Below are 22,478 nucleotides of genomic sequence, written 5' to 3' on the forward strand. Positions count from 1 at the left end.
ATGAGTAGTCATCCATTCTTAAAGAGAGTATAGAATACAACATCCTTTATGTAATTGTGAACTGATCCAGAGATTAAAGAATTGCATGAAAGATGCTGTTTCTCAAGGTTTTCAGCTTAAGTATAAATCCTTGATTCTATCAGAGAGAATTAAGAATTTATATGCCAGAGTATCCAGAGAGCAAAGATTATATATCCTGTTTAATTTTTTCTAAGTGCACTCTTAAGCAGGTCTCCATACACATCCTTCTATCCTTTGTAAAATCTGCTCTTATTCTATGCAGAAAAAAGAAATAGAAGAAACTAAATTAGGCATTAGTTGCATGACTACAATTTAGATGACATCAACAGTTACGTATTACACATTTTCTATTAAGCAAGTACAGGGATAACTTAACATGTCAAATACAGCAATCTCAAGTTTGACTTACTTGCTGTGTCAAAAGCAGAGTGCTGGAGCTCCCACTGACCCGAGTCACTAGAGAGCTCTGTCCGGCTGGTTAAACTAAAATCAGTGATGGAAATTCGCTCACGTCGGAAGACTTTGGGAGAAAGATTAAGCAGCTCAAAATTTCCAGATGACATTGTAGAAATTTCAAGGAGCTATACAAAGCAAGACCACAATATTTCAGTCTTTAAAATGAGTGGAAAGACTGAAAAAAATCACCATTCTAGCCAAGGCACTCGATTTTCTTGCAGCTATGTTTATTTGGAAATCTAAGAGAAATAAAACCTATACAGCTGACAAAGGCATTTATGCTTGTGCCTTTCCTATGCAAGTAACTTCCACAGGATGGATGGCTTTTAGAATTGCTTTCCTTCATTACATCTTGTGCTTTTAAAAGATAGCAGCACTCAATCCCTCTCAAGAGAGGCTAGAGTGAAAATAAAATGGGCTAAGCGGAGCAATCTACAGAGCGGCAGGAAGAAATGCAGCATCTGTGTTGTTCTGTTCTTCGAGACAGGGTCTCTATTTGAAATTCAGGCTAGCTCAACTCTCAGTATATATAGCAGACTGGTATCAAACTTTTGGCAATCATCAGCCTCTGCCAACAGAATTCTGGAGTTGTGGGTGTGTAACTCCACAAATTACTCTAGATGCTTTCATCAAGTTGGCTCTGGAATCTTTCATTCACATTTCTGAAAAGAACAGATCAGGTCAGCAGTAAGACCATTCAAGTAATTTATGTGTATCCACTGGGCATTTTGTCACAAGGATTACTTAATTGGAAGTTAATCTTAAATTGGATTTGCTGTTTTAGCATTTAGCCTTGCTGATTTTTGAATGACAACTCTGACTCACTGTGGGAGACATTGAAAACTAATATAGATAATGTGGAAATCAGAGCAGATTTTATTAAAAAGGAAAATACCATGTAACTAGCTTGTACTGCTCTAGACATTTTACTTAATGGAACCTGTGCTATATAAAAAGACACATCTGTTTTGATTGCATTTCATGTTCCCTGGGCCTTAAGAGGTAGTGTGTGTGTGTGTGTGTATGTGTGTGTGTGTGTGTGTGTGTGTGTGTATGAGTGTGTGTGTGTATGTGTGTGTGTGTATGTGTGTGTGTGTATGTGTGTGTGTGTATGTGTGTGTGTGTGTGTGTATGTGTGTGTGTGTGTGTGTATGTGTGTGTGTGTGTGTGTGTGTGTGTTAGATGTTTCATCATTTAGCACTGAATATGTAACAGTCACTTATTCTTATCCCATTGGTCAGCTGAAAGTATCTACATCAACTACTGTGCCCTCTGACCCAGGGAGGAGGCAGCACTGTCTTGAGTATATGAATAAATGTTTAAGAGTGAGTGTGGCTACAAATCTTTTAAACAAAACATGATAGTACATTTTCCACTAGGGTCTGTGACCTTCCCAGCAACGGGGTTTTGAACTGGTTGACAGTACCAGGCTTGTGATCATTGTCATGGAGAAGGCCTCAGATCCAATCAAGTGAACGACTTGCCTACATAGTAATCCTGTCCTTATTGCACCAAAGTGTACTTGACTGGCATGTGAAAATTATAGCACATAGGGTCACATTTGAGCAAGAACATTGGTGACTTTATACCCTAAGAGCTTTTATAGTACCTTCTAAAAATATAATTACCAGGACCACAAGGAAGAATATTTCAGCTTAGTTCCAGCTTGATTTCTGTGTTCTATATTGAAAGTCCCTGTTGTCTTCACTAGTGAGGTCTTACCATCTAGCTCTTGTGGGTAACTATGAGCAATTACAATAACCTATACTGTTTTGGTGAATAAACAATGAATAAAATGTGAGGGAAAGGCAATTTTGCTTTGCATGCCCACCATTGCTTCTTCTTGGTATGAGCACATATCCTCGTTGATACTATTGCTAATGTTGCCATGCTTCCCTGATATCACATACTTTTGGACCCATTGTATCCTGAAGATCAACATCTCTTCACCCATACTTGCAGGGTTCAGCACCATATGGGCACTTCAAGGACTTGCAGGCACATCCAGGCATGTAGTGTAAACATTGCCAGGTTGTCACCAGTATGCTGGCAGCCATTGTTAGAATATCCATCTCACAGGTAGAAACCATAATAGGTAGAAAATATCAACACAAGGAGGGAAACAACACCCTAGAAAATGCATGAAGATAATGTTTCAACAAACCCAAAAGAAGATAGCCACACAGACATAATTCTACCTTTAACAACAAAAATAGAAGGAAGTAATAATCACTTTTCTTTACTATCTCTTAACAACAATGGACTCAAGTCTCCAATAAAAAGACATAGATTACAGGCTGGATACATAAATAGGACCCAAAACTTTGCTGCATACAAGAAACCGACCTCAGTGACAAAGACAGTCACTACCTCAGTGTCAAAGGTTGGAAAACAATTTTCAAAGAAAATGTTCCCAAAATAAGCTGGAATAGACATACATATAATGGATAAAATTTATTTTCAACCAAAAGTTGTCAAAAAATAAGGAAGAACATTTGGTACTGGTCAAAGGAAAAATCTATCAAGGTGAACTCTCAATTCTGAACATCTATGCTCCAAAAGCAAGGGCACCCACATTCATAAAAGAAACTTTACTAAAGCTCAAAGCACATATCGAACCCCACACAATAATAGTGAGAGACTTCAATACTCCACTCTTAGCAATGGACTAATCATGGAAACAGAAACTAAACAGAGATGTGGTGAAACTAACAGAAGTTATGAACCAAATGGGTTTAACAGATATTTATAGAACATTTCATCCTAAAGCAAAAGAATATACCTTCTTATCAACACCTCATGGTACTTTCTCAAAAACTGACCATATAATTGATCACAAAACAGGCCTCAACATGTACAAGAATATTGAAATAATTTGATGCTCTCTATCAGATCATCACAGTCTAAGCTTGGTCTAAAAACAAACAAAAAACAAAAACAACAACAAAAAAAACACACACGGAATCTGAACAATGCTCTACTCAATGAAAACTTGGTCAAGAAAGACATAAAGAAAGAAATTAAAAGATGTTTTAGAATTTAATGAAACTGAAGACACATCATACCATAATATATGGGACACATTGAAAGCAGTCCTAAGAAAAACTCAAAGCTCTAAGTTCCTCCAAAAAGAAGCTGGAGATAGGATACATTAGCAGCTTTAAAGCATATCTGAAAGCTCCAGAACAAAAAGAAGCTAAAAATATACCCAAGAGGAGTAGACAGCAGCAAATCATCACAATTAGGGCTGAAATCATCCAAATAGAAACAAAAAGAACTGTACAAAGAATCAACAAAACCAGGAGCTGGTTCTTTGAGAAAATCAACAATATAGATAAACCCTTAGCCATGCAAACCAGAGGGAACAAAGACTGTACCCTAATTAATAAAATCAGAAATGAAAAGGGAGACATAACAGTGGAAACTGAGGAAATTAAAAAAAATCATCAGATCCTACTACAAAAGCTTATACTCAACAAAATTGGAAAATCTGGACCAAATGGACAATTTTCTAGATACATACCAGGTGCCAAAGTTAAAACCGGATCAGAAAAAAACATCTAAATAGTCCCATAACCCCTAAGGAAATAGAAGTAGTCATTAACTCTTCAAACTATTCCACCAAATAGAAACACAAGGAACACTACACAATTAATTATATGAAGCCACAATAATGCTTATATCTAAGCCGAAAAAAGACCAAACAAAGAGAACTCCAGAACATTTTCCCTTATGAACATTGATGCAAAAATACTCAATAAAATTCTTGCCAACTGAATCCAAGAATATATCAAAACGATCATTCACCATGATCAAGTGGACTTCAGGCCAGGGATGCGTGGATGGTTCAAAATATGAAAATCCATCAATGTAATCCACTACATAAACAAACTCAAAGAAAAAAAGCCACATTATAATTTCACTAGATGTTGAAAAAGCATTTGACAATATTCCGCATCCCTTCATGTTTAAAGTCTTGGAAAGGTCAGGAATTTGAGGCCCATACCTAAATATAGTAAAAGCAATATACAGCAAACCAGTAGCCAACACCAAACTAAATGGAGAGAAACTTGAAGTAATCCCACCCAAATCGGGGGCCAGATAAGGCTGTCTACTCTCTCCCTATCTATTCAATATAGTACTTGAAGTTCTAGCTAGAGCAATTAGACAACAAAAGGAGGTCAAATGCATATATATTGGTAAGGAAGAAGTCAAAATATCAATATTTGCAGATGATATGATCATTTACATAAATGACCACCAAAATTCCACCAGAGAACTCCTAATCCTGATAAACAACTTCAGCAAAGTGGCTGGATATAAAATTAACTCAAACAAATCAGTAGCCTTCCTATACTCAAAGGATAAACAAGCTGAGAAAGAAATTAGGGAAATGATACCCTTTCATAACAATCACAAATATTATTACATACCTTGGTGTGACTCTAACCAAGCAAGTGAAAGATCTGTATGACAACAACTTCAAGACTCTGAAGAAAGAAATCAAAGAAGATCTCAGAAGTTGGAAAGATCTCTCATGAATTAGCAGGATTAATATAATAAAGATGGTCATCTTGCCAAAAGCAATCTACAGATTCAATGCATTCCCCATGAAAATTCCAAATCAATTCTTAATAGAGCTAGAAAGAGCAATCTGCAAATTCATTTGGAACAACAACAACAACAACAACAAACAGGATAGTGAAAACTATTCTCAGCAACAGAAGTACTTCTCGGGGAATCACCATCCCTGACATCAAGCTCTACTACAGAACAAGAGTGATAAAAACTGTATGGTATCGGTACAGAGACAGGCAGGAACATCAATAAAATAGAATTGAAGACCCAGAAATGAACCCACATACCTATGGTCATTTGATATTTGATAAAGGAGCTAAGACCATCCAGTGGAACAAAAGACAGCATATTTAATAAATGTTGCTGAATCAACTGGTGGTCAACATGTAGAAAAATGCAAAACAACCCATTCTTATCCCAAGTGCAAGTCCAAGTGGATCAAGGACCTCCACATAAAACCATATACTCTGAAACTTATAGAGAAGAAAGTTGGGAAGAGCCTTGAACACATGAGCACAGGGGAAAACACCAATAGCTTATGCTCTAAGAACAAGAATTGACACATGGGACTTCATAAAATTGCAGTGCTTCTGTAAGGCAAATGACTCTGTCAATAAGACAAAATGGCAACCAACAGATTGGGAAAAGATCTTTACCAATCCTACATCTGACAGAGGCCTAGTATCCAATGTATATAAAGAACTCAGGAAGTTAGACTCCAGAGAAACAAATAACCCTATTAAAAATGGGGTACAGAGCTAAACAGAGAATTCTCAACTGAGGAAACTGGAATGGTTGTGAAGCACCTAAAGAAATGTTCAACATCCAGTTATCAGGGAAATGCAAATCAAAACAATTCCTCACACCAGTCACAATGGCTAAAATAAAAAAATCAGGTGACAGCAGATGATGGCAAGGATGTGGAGAAAGAGAAACACTCCTCCATTGCTGGTGGGATTGCGAGATGGTACAACCACTTTGGAAATCAGTTTTGCAGTTCCTTAGAAAATTAGACTTTGTACTACCTTAGCACCCAGCTATACCACTCCTGGGCAAATACCCAGAAGATGTTCCAACATATAATAAGGACACATGTTCCACGTTGTTCATAGCAGCCTTATTTATAATAGTCACAACCTGGAAAGAATCCAGAGATCCTTCAATAGAGGAATGAATCCGGAAACTGTAGTATATTTACACAATGGAGTACTACTCAGCTATTAAAAAAAAGGAATTCATGAAATTCAAAGCAAATGGATAGAACTAGAAAATATCATCCTGAGTGACGTCACCCAATCACAAAAGAACACACATGATCTGTTCTTGTATCAGTAAGTATGATATCACTTACGGATAAATCAAAATCTCAGAATAAAAAAGATACAATTCATAGACCACATGAAGCTGAAAAAGAAGGAAGACCGAGCAGCAGTGGCGGCGGCAGCAGTAGAAGCGGCAGCAGCAGCAGCAGCGGCAGCTGGTCCAGCAGAAGGGCCATCAGCAGTGGAACCAAGAAGCCACCTCAGAACTCTGCCTCCCACCAGTCAGTTACAAGAGTCTCTCTGCCATCTTGGATCTCGGGCACCAGAGTGATCAGACAGACTGAGGTATGCAAATATAACCCAAGGCCAACATCGCAGGGGTCTAAGCCCGACAGGCGTTGGCCTGGACCCAGGCCCTGGGCTGTTCAGGTGGTCATTGGTGTGCAAACCAGGCCAGGAGGTTGATTGCCTGGCTGGCGCACACTCTGCCATTTTGACAGGACACCAGAGAGTCCTAGCAGGCAAAGTCAGCCAAGAGTCATAGCCCGAAGCTAACATAGCAGGGGGTCTAAGATGGACAGGCCTTGGACTGACCCCCAGGCCCTGGGCTGCTCTGTGGGCCATCTGTATGCCAACCCAGCCAGGAGGTTGTTAGCCCAGCAGACTCTCTGGACACTTTCAGGGAGCGTACGCATGCTGCCATCCTGGCCACCTGACAGAATCAATTAACACTCATAGCCCAAGGGGAACTTTGCTTGGGCCTTAGCCTGCCAGGCTTTTGCCTAGACTCAAGGCCTCAGCAGCTAGGCTAGCCTTGTGTGCACCAACTTAGTTGGGAGATAGGCTGCCAGACAACCTGGGGCAAGGCACGCTAGGACTGCAGGGACACCCAAGAGGAGGGCAGAGCATTAGCAATCTGTAACAGGGGAAACCCAGCCATCTAGTGTTGCAGAAATAGCCATATAGCCTCACAGGAGGCACAAATACCAGCCAGAGACAAGACCAACTAACACCAGAAATAGCAAGATGTCAAAGGGCAAACGCAGGAACGCTACTTACAGAAACCTAGGCAATATAGCAGCATCTGAACCAAGCTCTCCAACATCAGCAAGCCCTGATTATGCAAAAACACCAGAAAAACAAGATTTGGATTTAAAATCACTGTTCATGATGCTGCTAGAAGAACACAAAAAGGACATAAATGAATCTCTTAAAGAAATACAGGGGAACATGAATAAACTAGAAACCTGATTAATGGAAACACAAAAATCACTTAAAGAAATTCAGGAGAATAAGGCTCAAGAGATAGAAGCCAATAAAGAAGAAACACACACACACACACACACACACACACACACAAAACTTAAAGAAATGCAGGAGAAAGTGAGTCAAACAGCAGAACTCATGAAAGAGGAAACACAAAAGTCTCTTAAAGAATTACAGGAAAACACAAACAAGCAAGTGAAGGAGCTAAGCAAAACCATCCAGGATCTAAAATCAGAAGTAGAAACAACTAAGGAATCACAAAGGGAGACAACTTTGGAGATAGAAAACCTTGAGAAGAAATCAGGGGCCATAGATGCAAATATCAACAACAGAATACAAGAGATGGAAGAAAGAATCTCAGATGCTGAAGATACCATAGAAACCATTGACTCAACAGTCAAAGAAAATGCAAAATGCAAAAAGCTTGTATCCCAGAACATCCAGGAAATCCAGGACACAATGAGAAGACCAAACCTAAGGATTGTAGGTATAGATGAGAGTGAAGATTTATACCTTAAAGGGCCAGCAAATATCTTCAACAAAATTATGGAAGAAAACTTTCCCAACTTAAAGAGAGAGATGCCCATGAATATACAAGAAGCCTACAGAACTCCAAACAGACTGGACCTAAGCAGAGATACTTCCCGTCACATAATAATCAAAACACCAAATGTACTAAACAAAGAAAGAATATTAAAGGCAGTAAGAGAGACAGGCAAAGTAACATATAAAGGAGGACCTATCAGAATCACACCAGACTTCTCACCAGAGACCATGAAAGCTAGAAGATCCTGGGCAGATTTCATGCAGACTCTAAGAGAACACAAATGTCAGCCAAGACTACTCTACCCAGCAAAACTCTCAATCACAATAGATGGAGAAACAAAGATATTCCATGACAAAACCAAATTTACACAATATCTTTCTACAAACCCAGCTCTACAAAGAATAATAGGAGGAAAGCTCCAATCTAAGGAGGGAAACGACACCCTGGAAAAAGTAAGATAGTTACCTTCTTTCATCAAACCCAAAAGATAACCACTCAAATATAAAAATAACATGGAAAATGACAGGAAGTAATAATCACTACTCCTTAATATCTCTTAACGTCAATGGCCTCAACTCCCCAATAAAAAGACATAGACTAACAGACTGGATAAGGAAACAAGACCCTACATTTTGCTGCATACAGGAAACACACCTCATTGTCAAAGACAAAAACCACCTTAGAGTAAAAGGCTGGAAGACAATTTTACAAGCCAATGGTCTCTGGAAACAAGCCGGAGTAGCCATTCTAATATCAGATAAAATTGATTTTCAACCTAAAGTCATCAAAAGAGATACAGAAGGGCACTTCTTGCTGGTCAAAGGAAAAATCCGCCAAGAAGAACTTTCAATTCTGAACATCTATGCGCCAAATGCAAGGGCACCCTCATTCATAAAAGAAACTTTACTAAAGCTCAAAGCACACATTTCACCCAACACAATTATTGTGGGTGACTTCAACACTCCACTCTCCTCAATGGACTGATCAGGAAAACAGAAACTAAACAGGGACACAATAAAACTAATTGAAGCTTTTGACCAATTGGATTTGACTGATATTTATAGAGCATTCCACCCTAAAACAAAAGAATATACCTTTTTCTCAGCAAAATAGAAACAGAAGGAACACTACCCAATTCTTTCTATGAAGCCACAATTACACCGATACCAAAACCACACAAAGATCCAACAAAGAAAGAGAACTTCAGACCAATTTCCCTTATGGTATCTTCTCCAAAATCGACCAGACAGTCCTCAACAAATATAAAAAGATCGAACTAATTCCATGCCTTCTGTCGGATCACTATGGAGTAAGAGTGGTCTTCAATGGCTACAAAAACAACAGAAGGCCCACATACACATGGAGGCTGAACAATAATCTACTCAATAACACCTTGGCCAAAGAAGAAATAAAGAAAGAAACCAGAGACTTTTTAGAATTTAATGAAAATGAAGGCACAACATACCCAAATCTTTGGGACACAATGAAAGCAGTGCTAAGAGGAAAGCTCATAGCCCTGAGTGCCTCCAAAGAGAAAATGGAGAGTGTATAAGTTAGCAGCTTAAGGAAACACCTAAAAGCCCTGGAACAAAAAGAAGCCAATTCACCCAAGAGGAGTAGAAGACAGGAAATCATCAAACTCAGGGCTGAAATCAGTCAAATGGAAACAAAGAGAACCATACAAAGAATCAATGAATCCAGAAGCTGTTTTTTTGAGAAAATCAACAAGATAGATAGACCCTTAGCCAGACTGACAAAAGGGCAGAGAGAAAGTATCCAAATTAACAAAATTAGAAATGAAAAGGGGGATATAACAACAGAAACTGAGGAAATTAAAAAATCATCAGATCCTACTACAAAAGCCTATACTCAACATAACTGGAGAATCTGGAGGAAATGGACAATTTCCTAGACAGATACCAAATACCACAATTAAATCAGGACCAAATAGATAATCTAAACAGTCCCATAACCCCTAAAGAAATAGAAGGGGTCATAGAAAGCCTTCCAACCAAAAAAAGCCCAGGACCAGATGGCTTCAGTGCAGAATTCTATCAGATCTTCAAAGAAGACCTAACACCAATACTCTTGAAACTATTCCACAAAATAGAAACAGAAGGAACACTACCCAATTCTTTCTATGAAGCCACAATTACACCGATACCAAAACCACACAAAGATCCAACAAAGAAAGAGAACTTCAGACCAATTTCCCTTATGAACATCGATGCAAAAATACTCAATAAAATTCTTGCCAACCGAATCCAAGAACACATAAAAATGATCATCCACCATGATCAAGTAGGCTTTATTCCAGGGATGCAGGGTTGGTTCAATATACGGAAATCCACCAATGTAATCCATTATATAAACAAACTCAAAGAAAAAAACCACATGGTCATTTCATTGGATGCTGAAAAAGCATTTGACAAAATTCAGCATCCTTTCATGCTTAAAGTCTTAGAAAGAACAGGAATTCAAGGTCCATATCTAAACATAATAAAAGCAATATACAGCAAACTGGTAGCCAACATCAAACAAAATGGAGAGAAACTTGAAGCAATCCCACTAAAATCAGGGACTAGACAGGGCTGCCCACTTTCTCCTTATCTTTTCAATATTGTACTTGAGGTACTAGCTCGGGCAATTAGACAACATAAGGAGGTCGAAGGGATACAAATTGGAAAGGAAGAAGTCAAACAATCATTATTTGCAGATGATATGATAGTCTACCTAAGTGACCCAAAAAACTCCACGAGAGAACTCCTACAGCTGATAAACAACTTCAGCAAAGTGGCAGGTTATAAAATCAGCTCAAGCAAATCAGTAGCCTTCCTATACTCAAAGGATAAGCAGGCTGAGAAAGAAATTAGGGAAATGACACCCTTCATAATAGCCACAAACAGTATAAAATGCCTTGGGGTGACTCTTACCAAACATGTGAAAGATCTATATGACAAGAACTTCAAGACTCTGAATAAGGAAATAGAGGAAGACCTCAAAAAATGGAAAAACCTCTTATGCTCATGGATCGGCAGGATTAATATAGTTAAAATGGCCATTTTGCCAAAAGCAATATACATATTCCACACAATACCCATCAAAATCCCAACTCAATTCTTCATAGAATTAGAAAGAGCAATTATCAAATTCATCTGGAATAACAAAAAATCCAGGATAACTAAAACTATTCTCAACAACAAAAGAAATTCTGGGGGAATTAGTATCCCTGACCTCAAGCAATACTACCAAGTAATAGTGTTAAAAACTGCATGGTATTGATACGGTGACAGGCAGGCGGATCAATGGAACAGGATTGAAGATCCAGAAATGAACCCACACACCTATGGCCACTTGATCCTCGACAAAGGGGCTGAAAACATCCAATGGAAAAAAGATAGCCTTTTCAACAAATGGTGCTGGTTCAACTGGAGGTCAGCATGCAGAAGAATGCGAATTGATCCATCCTTGTCTCCTTGTACTAAGCTCAAATCCAAATGGATCAAGGACCTCCATATAAAGCCAGACACTCTGAAGCTAATAGAAAAGAAACTGGGGAAGACCCTTGAGGACATCGGTACAGGGGGAAAGTTCCTGAACAGAACACCAATAGCTTATGCTCTAAGATCAAGAATTGACAAATGGGACCTCATTAAATTACAAAGTTTCTGTAAAGCAAAGGACACCATCAAAAGGACAAATCGGCAACCAACAAATTGGGAAAAGATCTTCACCAACCCTACATCAGATAGAGGGCTAATATCCAATATATACAAAGAACTCAAGAAGTTAGACCCCAGAAAATCAAATAACCCTATTAAAAAATGGGGTACAGAATTAAACAAAGAATTCTCACCTGAAGAACTTCGGATGGTGGAGAAACATCTTAAAACATGCTCAACTCCACTAGTTATCAGGGAAATGCAAATCAAAACAACCCTGAGATTTCACCTTACACCAGTCAGAATGGCTAAGATTAAAAACTCAGGAGACAGCAGATATTGGCGAGGATGTGGAGAAAGAGGAACACTCCTCCACTGCTGGTGGGGTTGCAAATTAGTACAACCACTCTGGAAATCAGTCTGGCGGTTCCTCTGAAAACTGGGCATGTCACTTCCGAAAGATCCTGCTATACCACTCCTGGGCATATACCCAGAGGATTCCCCAGCATGTAATAAGGATACATGTTCCACTATGTTCATAGCAGCCCTATTTATAATAGCCAGAAGCTGGAAAGAACACAGGTATCCTTCAACAGAAGAATGGGTGCAAAAAATGTGGTATATCTACACAATGGAGTACTATTCAGCCATTAGAAACAATGAATTCATGAAATTCTTAGGCAAATGGATGGAGCTGGAGAACATCATACTAAGTGAGGTAACCCAGTCTCAAAAGATCAATCATGGTATGCACTCACTAATAAGTGGATATTAGCTTGGAAAACTGGAATATGCAAAACATAATCCACACTTCAAATGAGGTACAAGAAGAATGGAGGAGTGGCCCCTAGTTCTGGAAAGATCCAGTGTAGCAGTATAAGACAAAACCAGAACAGGGAAGTGGGAAGGGATGGGTGGGAGAACAGAGGGAGAGAAGGGGGCTTATGTGACTTTCGGGGATTGGGGAACCAGAAAAGGGGAAATCATTTGAAATGTAAATAAAAAATATATTGAATAAAATTAAAAAAAAAAGAAGATGAAGGAAGACCAAAGTGTGGGTGCTTCGGTTTTTCTAAGAAAGGGAAGAAAATTCTCACAGCAGCAATAATGGAGGTAAAGTGTAGAGCAGAGACTGACGGAAAGGCCATCCAGAGACTTGGGGATTATTCCTATAAATAGTCAACAAACCCCAACACTATTGTTGGATGCCAAGAAATGCTTGCTGCAAGGAGCCTGATATAACTGTCTCCTTAGCTATCAGGGAAATGCAAAACTTCGAGATTACATCTTATACCTGTCTGGCTAAGATCAATAAAACAAGTGACAACTCATTATAGCAACGATATAGAACAAGGAGAACACTCATTTATTGCTGGCTGGAGTGCAAAGTTCTACAGTCACAGCGGGAATCAATATGATGGTTTCTCAGAAAGATGGAAAATAATCTATCTTAAGATACAGTTATACTACTCTAGGGCATATACTAGAACAATTTATCCTACTACAGGAATACTTGCTCAAACATGCTCATTGCTGCTCTAGAATAGCCAGAGTTAAAATCAACTTAGATTTTCATCGACTGAAGGATGAACAGCAGAATTGTGGTACATTTATACAATAGAGTATTATTCAGCTGGTAAAAACAATCATGAAATTTACAGGCAAATGGATGGAACAAGAAAAAAATTACCTCGAAGTAACCATGATCTAGAAAGATAAATATGGTACGTATTAATTTATATTTGTATATTAAACATTATGCAAATGATAATCAGTCTACAGTCCATAGACCTAGAGAGGTTAGGCATAAAGGAAGGGACTAGGAAGGACACATGGATATCCATGGGATGCAGAAAAACAATAGTTTTTATGTGTGGAAAGAAAATATAGTTTTTACTGGGTGAACAGAAACCAGGGCTGGAGGTATGGGTTGATGTGGATGATAAGAATGAGAGATGGAATGTAGAAGAAATTAAGGGCAGGAATGAGGGGAGAGAGAACTAGAATTGGAGGGTTTTTGAGGGGTAGTATAGAAACCTAGTGCAATGGAAAATCTCTATAAATATTAAGGTGATCCTAGTAAAGTCTGCAAAGATGGAATCCCTACTGGCCATCTCTTACCAACAGATGACTGTGTCTCATCCAATTGAGTTGTTGGCCAAAGGGTCCAGTGGAAATCCACAACAGCCTGGGCTGTTTTCCAAGTCAATCCTTATAAACTGAAAGCTATTTCCCATTGCTCAAAACAGCACCCACAAAATCCATGCAGCAGGGAAAGAGGTCAAGCTGGTGCCTGCATCAAACCCTAACCGCTGTGTTTGAGGGTCTGTAACAATGAAAAGGTACTCTCCAGGCTACCAACAGAGAAACAGAAACATGAACCTAATCACAAAATCTTTGATTTATAATATGTCATGACTTTAAAATATGCTAGGACAATAGTGGCACAACACTTGTGGGAGACACCAAACAAAGCCTGATTTGGCTTAAGGTACACTCCATGAGATGGAACTCTTACCTGATACTGCTTGTGTGACCAAGAAACAGAGCCTAAATATCCCAGAGACCTATCTTAAAACATAATAACACTAGACTGAAAGAAAAAGAAAGAAGAAGAAAGGAAGAAGGAAGGAAGGAACAAAGGAAGGAAGGAAAAAAGAAAGAGAAAGAATGAAAGAAAGCAGGCAATAATAAAATGATTTAATTATATTCTCCTGTACTCATGTATAGAGAGGCTTCTTCCTGAAGAAGATGGGAAAAAATACAGAGGCCCACAACTACACATCAAATTTATAAAGATACTTTGGAACATGTAGCTCTAACAGAAATGTCTCTATTGAATCCACTCCCACCCCTAAGAACTCCTGGAATCTTGTGGAAAAAGAAGCAGAGCAATGAGGAGACAGAGAGGCAAAAGACACCAGGAGAACAAGGCTGTCTAAAACAGCTAAGCAAAGTTCATATGAACTCAGAGAAACTGATGCAGCAATCACATTGCCTACAGGGCCCTGCATCAGCTCCTCTGGATAGATACTAGAACGTTCAGTTTAGTACTTTTATAGGGTTCTTGAGTGTGTGAGAGAGAGGTTCTCTGAGTCTGGTGCCTTCTCTTAGAGATCTTTTTTTTTCTGCTGGCTTGTTTTTCCAACTCTGATATGATGGATTTTATCTTATTATACTTTATTTTATTATGTTTTGCATATATCTCCTAGAAGTCTCTTATAATGAGATACAGGAAGGCAGTGGATCCAGATGTTAGAGGAAGTGTGCAGGAACTGAGAAGAGTAGAGAAAAATGTATTCAAATTATATTGTGTGAGAAAACTCTATTTTTAATAAATTAAAAATGAAATAAACTCAGTAAACTAAAATCCATAAAGAATGTGTGTGCAGAGGAAGAGATCACAAGAAAAAGATCTGGGGTACAATCTCTTTGTGGGTTCTTGTTATTGGTGACTACTAGTGATATTCATGGAGAGGATAAGGGGTCAGGGGAAACTGTGGTCTTCATGTTTATGCTACTGCTGAATCAGAACTGGACAACGGCCTTATGTCTATTAGGCATCTCTGCACAGTGGCAATTATTTTCTTTTCATATAAGGGAACTTTTTTGATAACATTGCTTAATGGTTGGCTTGGCAATATTTTCTCACCTTCCTAAGACTCCCCAGGCTTGTACTCCATGGATGAATCTTTCACTTGAGATATGTAGCCATCATTCTTATAGAACCTTGGAACAACAGCCCAGGTATTGCCCCACCCACATTGGCAGGAACCTCCATCAATCACTAATTAAGAAATGCCTACAAGCTTGCCTATAGCCCAATCTTCTGGAGGCATTTTCTTAATTGAGATTACATACTCTCTTGTGACTTTAGCTTGTGTCAAGTTGACTTTAAACAAACCATCAATGGAATAGAGTATACACATTCTAGGTCATTTTAGTTCCCAAATAATAAGACCTATTCTCAGTTGCCAAGAGTAAAATTATCTTACTCTGTATTCTTCCCAATAAAAGCTATTCTCCTGTCAACTCCACTTACTAGCTTACCGCTGTGCAGCCCTCTATCCTTCCAAACCCAGTTTTCATCATCTTCCTCTCGCTCTTGAAAGCTATAGTGGTTTGAACCAAGTTTCTCCAACTTCCCTGTGCTCAGCTCCACAGAGGAACTATTGTGCCACCAATACCCACAGTTGCAGTTGCAGAGATCTCCTGAGATATCTAGGCGTTTCCTGAGGGTGACACTACCTAGCCTTACCTTTTGGAAGACACTTCTGGTTTACCCTTTGAAAGTGAATTCACATACATGACAAGTGCTATTGATTTGCTTCATGCTATATGTTCACATATATAAATTTACAACTTACATATTGTTGATCTGAAAATATATGATACACATATCCATAAATTGAACTATAATGAATAAGCTTTTAAAGACAACTATAATATTGTATCCTAGATTCAAGCATCTTAGGAAGCTCCCAGAGTATTTTTAACAATGAACTTTTAGTTCTGTGAATATTCAAGAACCAGACACTTAGAATCTCACTATTACTTGGCTTCAGCTCAGTGCCTTCTATCAATCTTTAAATGATCCTTATGTTGGGTATTTTCCATTACATAATGTGATGGTCAATCCTATTGGCAAGTTTCTGAGATATGGAGACACATAGACTACTATGGCCACTACTCTATGAGAGATTTGCCTGTGGGGATGCCTGGGATGGATTATATTGACATGAAAAGACCCATGTTTACTATAGATAGGATCACTCACTGGATAAGTTCCACTGTATAAAATGGAGAAAACCAGCTAAACACAAACTTGTAATCATTTCTCTACTTTCTCATGGCTATATGGAGACCAGCTGTTTCAACTTCCTAGTGTTCTGACATTTCCATCATAATGGACTCTAGTTTTGAACTGTGGGCCAGAAGAAAATTTTTTAAGTTTCTTTTTTTTCCAAGATATTTTGTCATACCAACAAGAAATAAAACTACGATTTGATATCTCACACATTTCTATTTAGAATGTTTATGAAATTCTCAGGGACTATCATCACAAATTTACCCAAGTCCTTTTACTGGTATTCATAGTTACAAGAGTTTCTTCTTATGGTGCAAACAGAACTTGGTGATAAATGTCACACAGAAATCATTTTTATTTAAGCAAGCAACAACTATGTTTCTCTCGTTGTAGATCAGTTTATATCTGTTACTACAGTAATCATTCAGTTGTTAGTAGTTCACATAAATTCTGACTTTTTTTGCTTCTTTCATTTGTAAACTTAAGTTGAATTGTAAACTCCCCTCTGGCATGCTAAATTTAGACATAATCTGATGTACTACTTAAGGTGGTTTTATAAATTTATATGATTTTAACATAGTTAAACACTGTAAATAATTTAAACTTTAAGGAGATAGTAACTGTCCATTTTGAAACAAGAATAGTATACTTATTTTCACAATTCTTGATCTTTTATATAGATCATTACATTTATAGTTTAGAAAACATAAGGAAACAAGAGATGTTTTTCTTTGTTGTGTTTTGTTTTGTTTTGTTTTTTGTTTGCCTAAGATTCTTTACTTTCCTAAACAGTGTATGAACAATAAATACCATTTTGGTTTGAGCATTACTCTTTCACTATCATGTTAATTCCCTACCTTTTCTAACACAATATCATTAAAATATTAGCAGAGTTTTATTGTTTTTAAATATGACAGGGGAATTAGCAAGGTATGAAGAAACTGAGAATTTTCCCCACCATGTGGCTCATATCAGACAGTGAATAAATCCATGAAGGAATTCCATTAAGAAAATACTGATCTTTGACTCAGAGAAGTGCCAGAAATACCGCAGGACAATATTTGTTTCTTTCTCTTTAGGCACAATTTGATTGTAATTTTGCTCTAGAAAAAAAGACAATAATACATAATTACTTGTTTAATTGAATTAATTCACTAGTCAAAGAATTTGACATTATAAATAGAAATTAGACAATTTAACACCCCTTTATGATAAAAGTCTTATAAATTCTCAAGAATTTAAGGCCCATACCTAAACATAGTAAAAGCAATACAGAGCAAACCAGTATTCAACATCAAACTAAATGGAGAGAAACTTGAAGCAATCCCACTAAAATTGGTGACCAGAGAAGGCTGCCAACTCGCCCTATCTATTCAATATAGTACTTGAAATTCCAGGGATTGAATACCCCATTGTTTCTGAAGCATCAGGAAGACACATGTATAGACATACATTCTGGCAAAAAGTACCTATAAATATAAAATAATGAATTTTCAAATTGTTAAATTTGTGATGTGCCTGATTCTGGAACTGTTTGAAATACATGGAAGCCCAGGCACCGTGATTTGCAAAAAGTAATTGCTAGGGGAGGGGAGGATCTTTAAGGAAAATCTGCATTGTCTGACTGTAGAATTACCAAGGGTATTGGAAGGATACATTTGTTGATGTACCTGTGTACCATTTTAACACACAACGTAATGATTAGCATACTACTTAAAGACTTCTTCATGATGAGAGGTTATAAAAACTCTGATATGAGTTCAGAAATTTTAAAGTATATTATCTAAGTTTCTATCAATTGTAATAGCATACCATTCTTAGAGGCAGAATAGAATATACAATGAGTACTAGATATTTTGTTGATTTAAACAATAACTTGTCAGAAAAACCGTTTGGAAGGATTTATTTTCCAGAAATAATTCATAAATTTCAGTCTGTGATCTTTGTCTACAATGCTTCTCTTTCACATTAGGCAGGGAATTATGCCTGCGGATATAAACATTGTGGTTGGGTGTTTAACCCATGGCTAAAAATAAGCATAACAGAGAGGGAGCAGATAATATGTGTAAGAGAGTTATTTAACAAAATAGCACAGTAGAAAGAAATAGCCCATTACCTATACCCTCTAAGTAGGTCAGGTATCTTTGATTCTCCATCTTCCAATAATACCATCATCCCAAGATTTCATCAAGTTATTAATCCAGTTATAGAGAAAAGCCTTTGTGTTGAGATAATCATAAAGACAATACAAGATGTGTGCTTTATGGATATCTCAGGAAATTTTCGGTCTAGCCAAGTTAGCAATCAAGATTAACACTCACATTATAAGTCAACTTCTATAGAGCACATTCTCACAATGATAGAATGGGGGTGAAGTACTTAGGTAGATGGTGACAATCACTACATTTAACTGGTCAGTAAAACAAAATATCAATAGGTTTGTACTGTTTATGACTTCCCAGCTAGGGTTTGAACTGTACAAGAGGAATTCTGTTTTGTAGAACACCCCTCAAAACCAACAGGAAGGACTCCTTTACCCTATAACAGTTATGCAGAGCTAGACTTTTGGTCACGAATTTCCTTAGTTTGTTCTTGTCTGAAATATCATTAGTGTTTTAAGTAGTAATTCCTGTGAACGTTTCTATTATATAAAAATCAGCTGACTCAGATGGGTGTTGATGAAGGGAGATAACTTAGAAAAAAGAAGAGGGAAAAAGGTATGGCAGGAGTCATAATTGAAGGAATGTATCTGGAAATAGTTAAATCATACAATTAGTGTGGCTCTATCAGAGAACCATTTACAGAATGAATACAAGTGCCAATTTACAGATATGTAGAATTTCCCTATTACTCAAGCAAAGGAAATGAAGCTGGATGTGTTTAATTGGTTTTCCTTACATTGCCTGATCTGATTCATGTCTTTCTAAACTTACTGTGGGGTGTGAGGCTAGTTGGATTAGGAATCAGATACATATAGGCACTCATCTGACTTCCTTTTCCCCTTTTATTTACTCTAGTCTGCTAACATAATATGTTGTCACCCATTTTAGGTATTTAGGTACAAAATCCACCCTCAGTTAATCCTCATATAAGTATATAAGTAGCCTAACACACACACACACGCACACGCACACGCACACGCACACGCACACACGCGCGTGCGCACACACGCACGCGTGCACACACACACACACGCACACGCGCGTGCGCACGCGTGTGCACACACACACACACACACACACACACACGCACACGCATGCGTGTGCGCACATGCATGAGTATGCAAATATAAACTTCTAGTTCCATCATTCAGTGTTGCCTATATGTACATATTTCTAAGGCTGGCTACTAGTTATTGTGTAACCAATCATCAGGAGTTTGTTTTGTTGAAGAATAATATTCTCTCCCTCTTCCTCTCCCTCTCCCTCTCCCTCTCCCCCTCCCTCTCCATCTCCCTCTCTCTCTCCCTCTCCTCTCCTCCCTCTCCCTCTCCTCTCCTCCCTCTCCCTCTCCCTCCACTTTCCTCCCTCTCCCTCTCCCTCCCCATCTCTCTCTCTCAATTGATTATCTGTCACTCTAATTCCCTGTAACTCTTCACCTTGAGATGAAGCCACATGAGATTTTTTTCTATCTACATTGGTTTGTCAGTGGCTGGTGTAAGGTTTCAGGTCTTGTTTTTGGCAGCCATGTTGTTTCGGCAGCCATGAAATTTTATACCTGTAGCTCCCTTGTCACAGCTGATAGCAAACTCTTATAACTGAAATGCTAGTTGTCTGGCTCATACAATCTCTCTGTATCCCATTTTTAATAGGGATTTCTTATGTTTAATAGGGATTTCTTAATTATTTGGTTTTCTGAGGTCTAACTTCTTGAGTTCTTTATATATATATTGGATATTAGACCTCTGTCGGATGTAGGGTTGGTGAAGATATTTTCCAAATTTGTTGGTTTCAATTTTGTGCTTTTGACGTGTTTTTTTGCCATACAGAAACTTTGTAATTTTATGAGGTCCCATTTGTCAATTCTTGATCTTAGAGCATAAGCTATTGGTGTTCTGTTCAGGAACTTTCTCCCTGTGCCCATGTCCTAAAGGGTCTTCCCCAGTTTCTTTTCTATTAGTTTCAGTGTGGCTGGTTTTATGTGCAGGTCCTTGATCCACTTGGAGTTGAGCTTAGTACAAGGAGATAAGAATGGATCAACTTGCATTCCTCTGCATGCTGACCTCCAATTGCACTGGCACCATTTGTTGAAAAGGCTAGCTTTTTTCCAGTGGATGTTTTGAGCTCCTTTGTCGACGATCAAGGGACCATAGGTGTGTGGGTTCATTTGTGGGTCTTCAATCCTATTCCACTTATCCACTTGTCTGTCACTGTGCCAATACCATGCAGTTTTTAACACTATTTCTCTGTAGTATTGCTTGAAGTTTGGGATAGTGATTCCCCCAGAAGTTCTTTTATTGTTGAGAATAGTTTTACTATTCTGGGTTTTTTGTTATTCCAGATGAATTTGAAAATTGCTCTTTCTAACTCTGTGAAGAACTGAGTTGGGATTTTGATGGGGATTGCTTTGAATCTGTAGATTGCTTTTGGCAAGATGTCCATTTTAACTATATTAATACTACCAATCCACGAGCATGGAAGCTTTTTCCATTTTTCCGAGGACTACTTTGATTTCCTTCTTCAAAGACCTGAAGTTCTTGACATACAGATCTTTCACTTATATGGTTAGAGTCAAACCAAGATACTTTATATTGTTGTGGTTATTGTGAAGGGTGTCATTTCCATCATTTCTTTCTCAGCCTGCTTATCCTTTGACTATAGGAAGGCTACTGATTTGCTTGAGTTGACTTTATAACCAGCCACTTTGCTGAAGTTGGTTGTGGAGTATTTTGAGTCACTTAAGTGTACTATCATATCATCTGCAAATAGTGATAGTTTAACTTCCTCCTTTCCAATTTGTATGCATTTGACCTCCTTATGTTTTCTAATTGCTCTAGCTAGTACCTCAAGTACTGTATTGAAAAGGTATGGAGAGAGGGGGAAGCCTTTCCTAGTCCCTGATTTTAGTGGGATTGCTTCAAGATTCTCTCCATTTAGTTTGATGTTGGCTACCAGTTTGCTGTATATTGCTTTTACGATGTTTAGGTATGGGCCTTGAATTCCTGTTCTTTCCAAACTTTTAGCATGAAAGGATCTTGAATTTTGTCAAATACTTTTTCAGCATCTAATGAAATGACCATGTGGCTTTTTTTCTTTGAGTTTGTTTATGTAGTGGAATGCATGGATAGGTTTCCATATATCGAACCATTCCTGCATCCCTGGGATGAAGCTTACTTGATCATGGTGAATGATCATTCTGATGAGTTCTTAGGGAAGATTTGGTTGGGAAGAATTTTATTGAGTATTTTTGCATCAATGTTCACAAGGGAAATTGCTCTGAAGTTCTCTTTCTTTGTTGGATCTTTGTGTGGTTTTGGTATCAGCGTAACTGTGGCTTCGTAGAACGAATTGGGTAGTGTTCCTTCTGTTTCTATTTTGTGGAATAATTTGAAGAGTATTGGTGTTAGGTCTTCTTTGAAGGTTTGATAGAATTCTGCACTAAAACTATCTGGTCCCATGCTTTTTTGGTTGGGAGACATTCTATGACCCTTTTTATTTCTTTAGGGGTTATGGAACTGTTTAGATGATCTATTTGATCATGATTTAATTTTGGTGTTTGGTATCTCTCTAGGAAATTGTCCATTTCCTCCAGATTCTCCAGTTGTGTTGAATATAGGCTTTTGTAGTAGGATCTGATGATTTTTTGAATTTCCTTCGTTTCTGTTGTTATATCCCCGTTTTCATTTCCAATTTTGTTAATTTTTATACTGTCTCTCTGCC

General features: G+C 38.0%; 1 protein-coding gene across 1 annotated transcript in view; it reads right to left on the reverse strand.

Moving 5' to 3' along the window:
* Positions 1 to 357: 357 nt before the first annotated feature.
* Positions 358 to 22,478, reverse strand: part of LOC127684876 (uncharacterized) — a 204,288-nt gene continuing 182,167 nt past the window's right edge. Inside the window, 2 exon segments of the mRNA XM_052181666.1 lie at positions 358 to 368; positions 431 to 541. Coding sequence (XP_052037626.1) covers positions 358 to 368; positions 431 to 541 — 122 coding nt within the window.

This window comes from Apodemus sylvaticus, chromosome 5, assembly GCF_947179515.1.
Source record: "Apodemus sylvaticus chromosome 5, mApoSyl1.1, whole genome shotgun sequence".
NCBI classification, from domain to species: Eukaryota; Metazoa; Chordata; class Mammalia; order Rodentia; family Muridae; genus Apodemus; species Apodemus sylvaticus.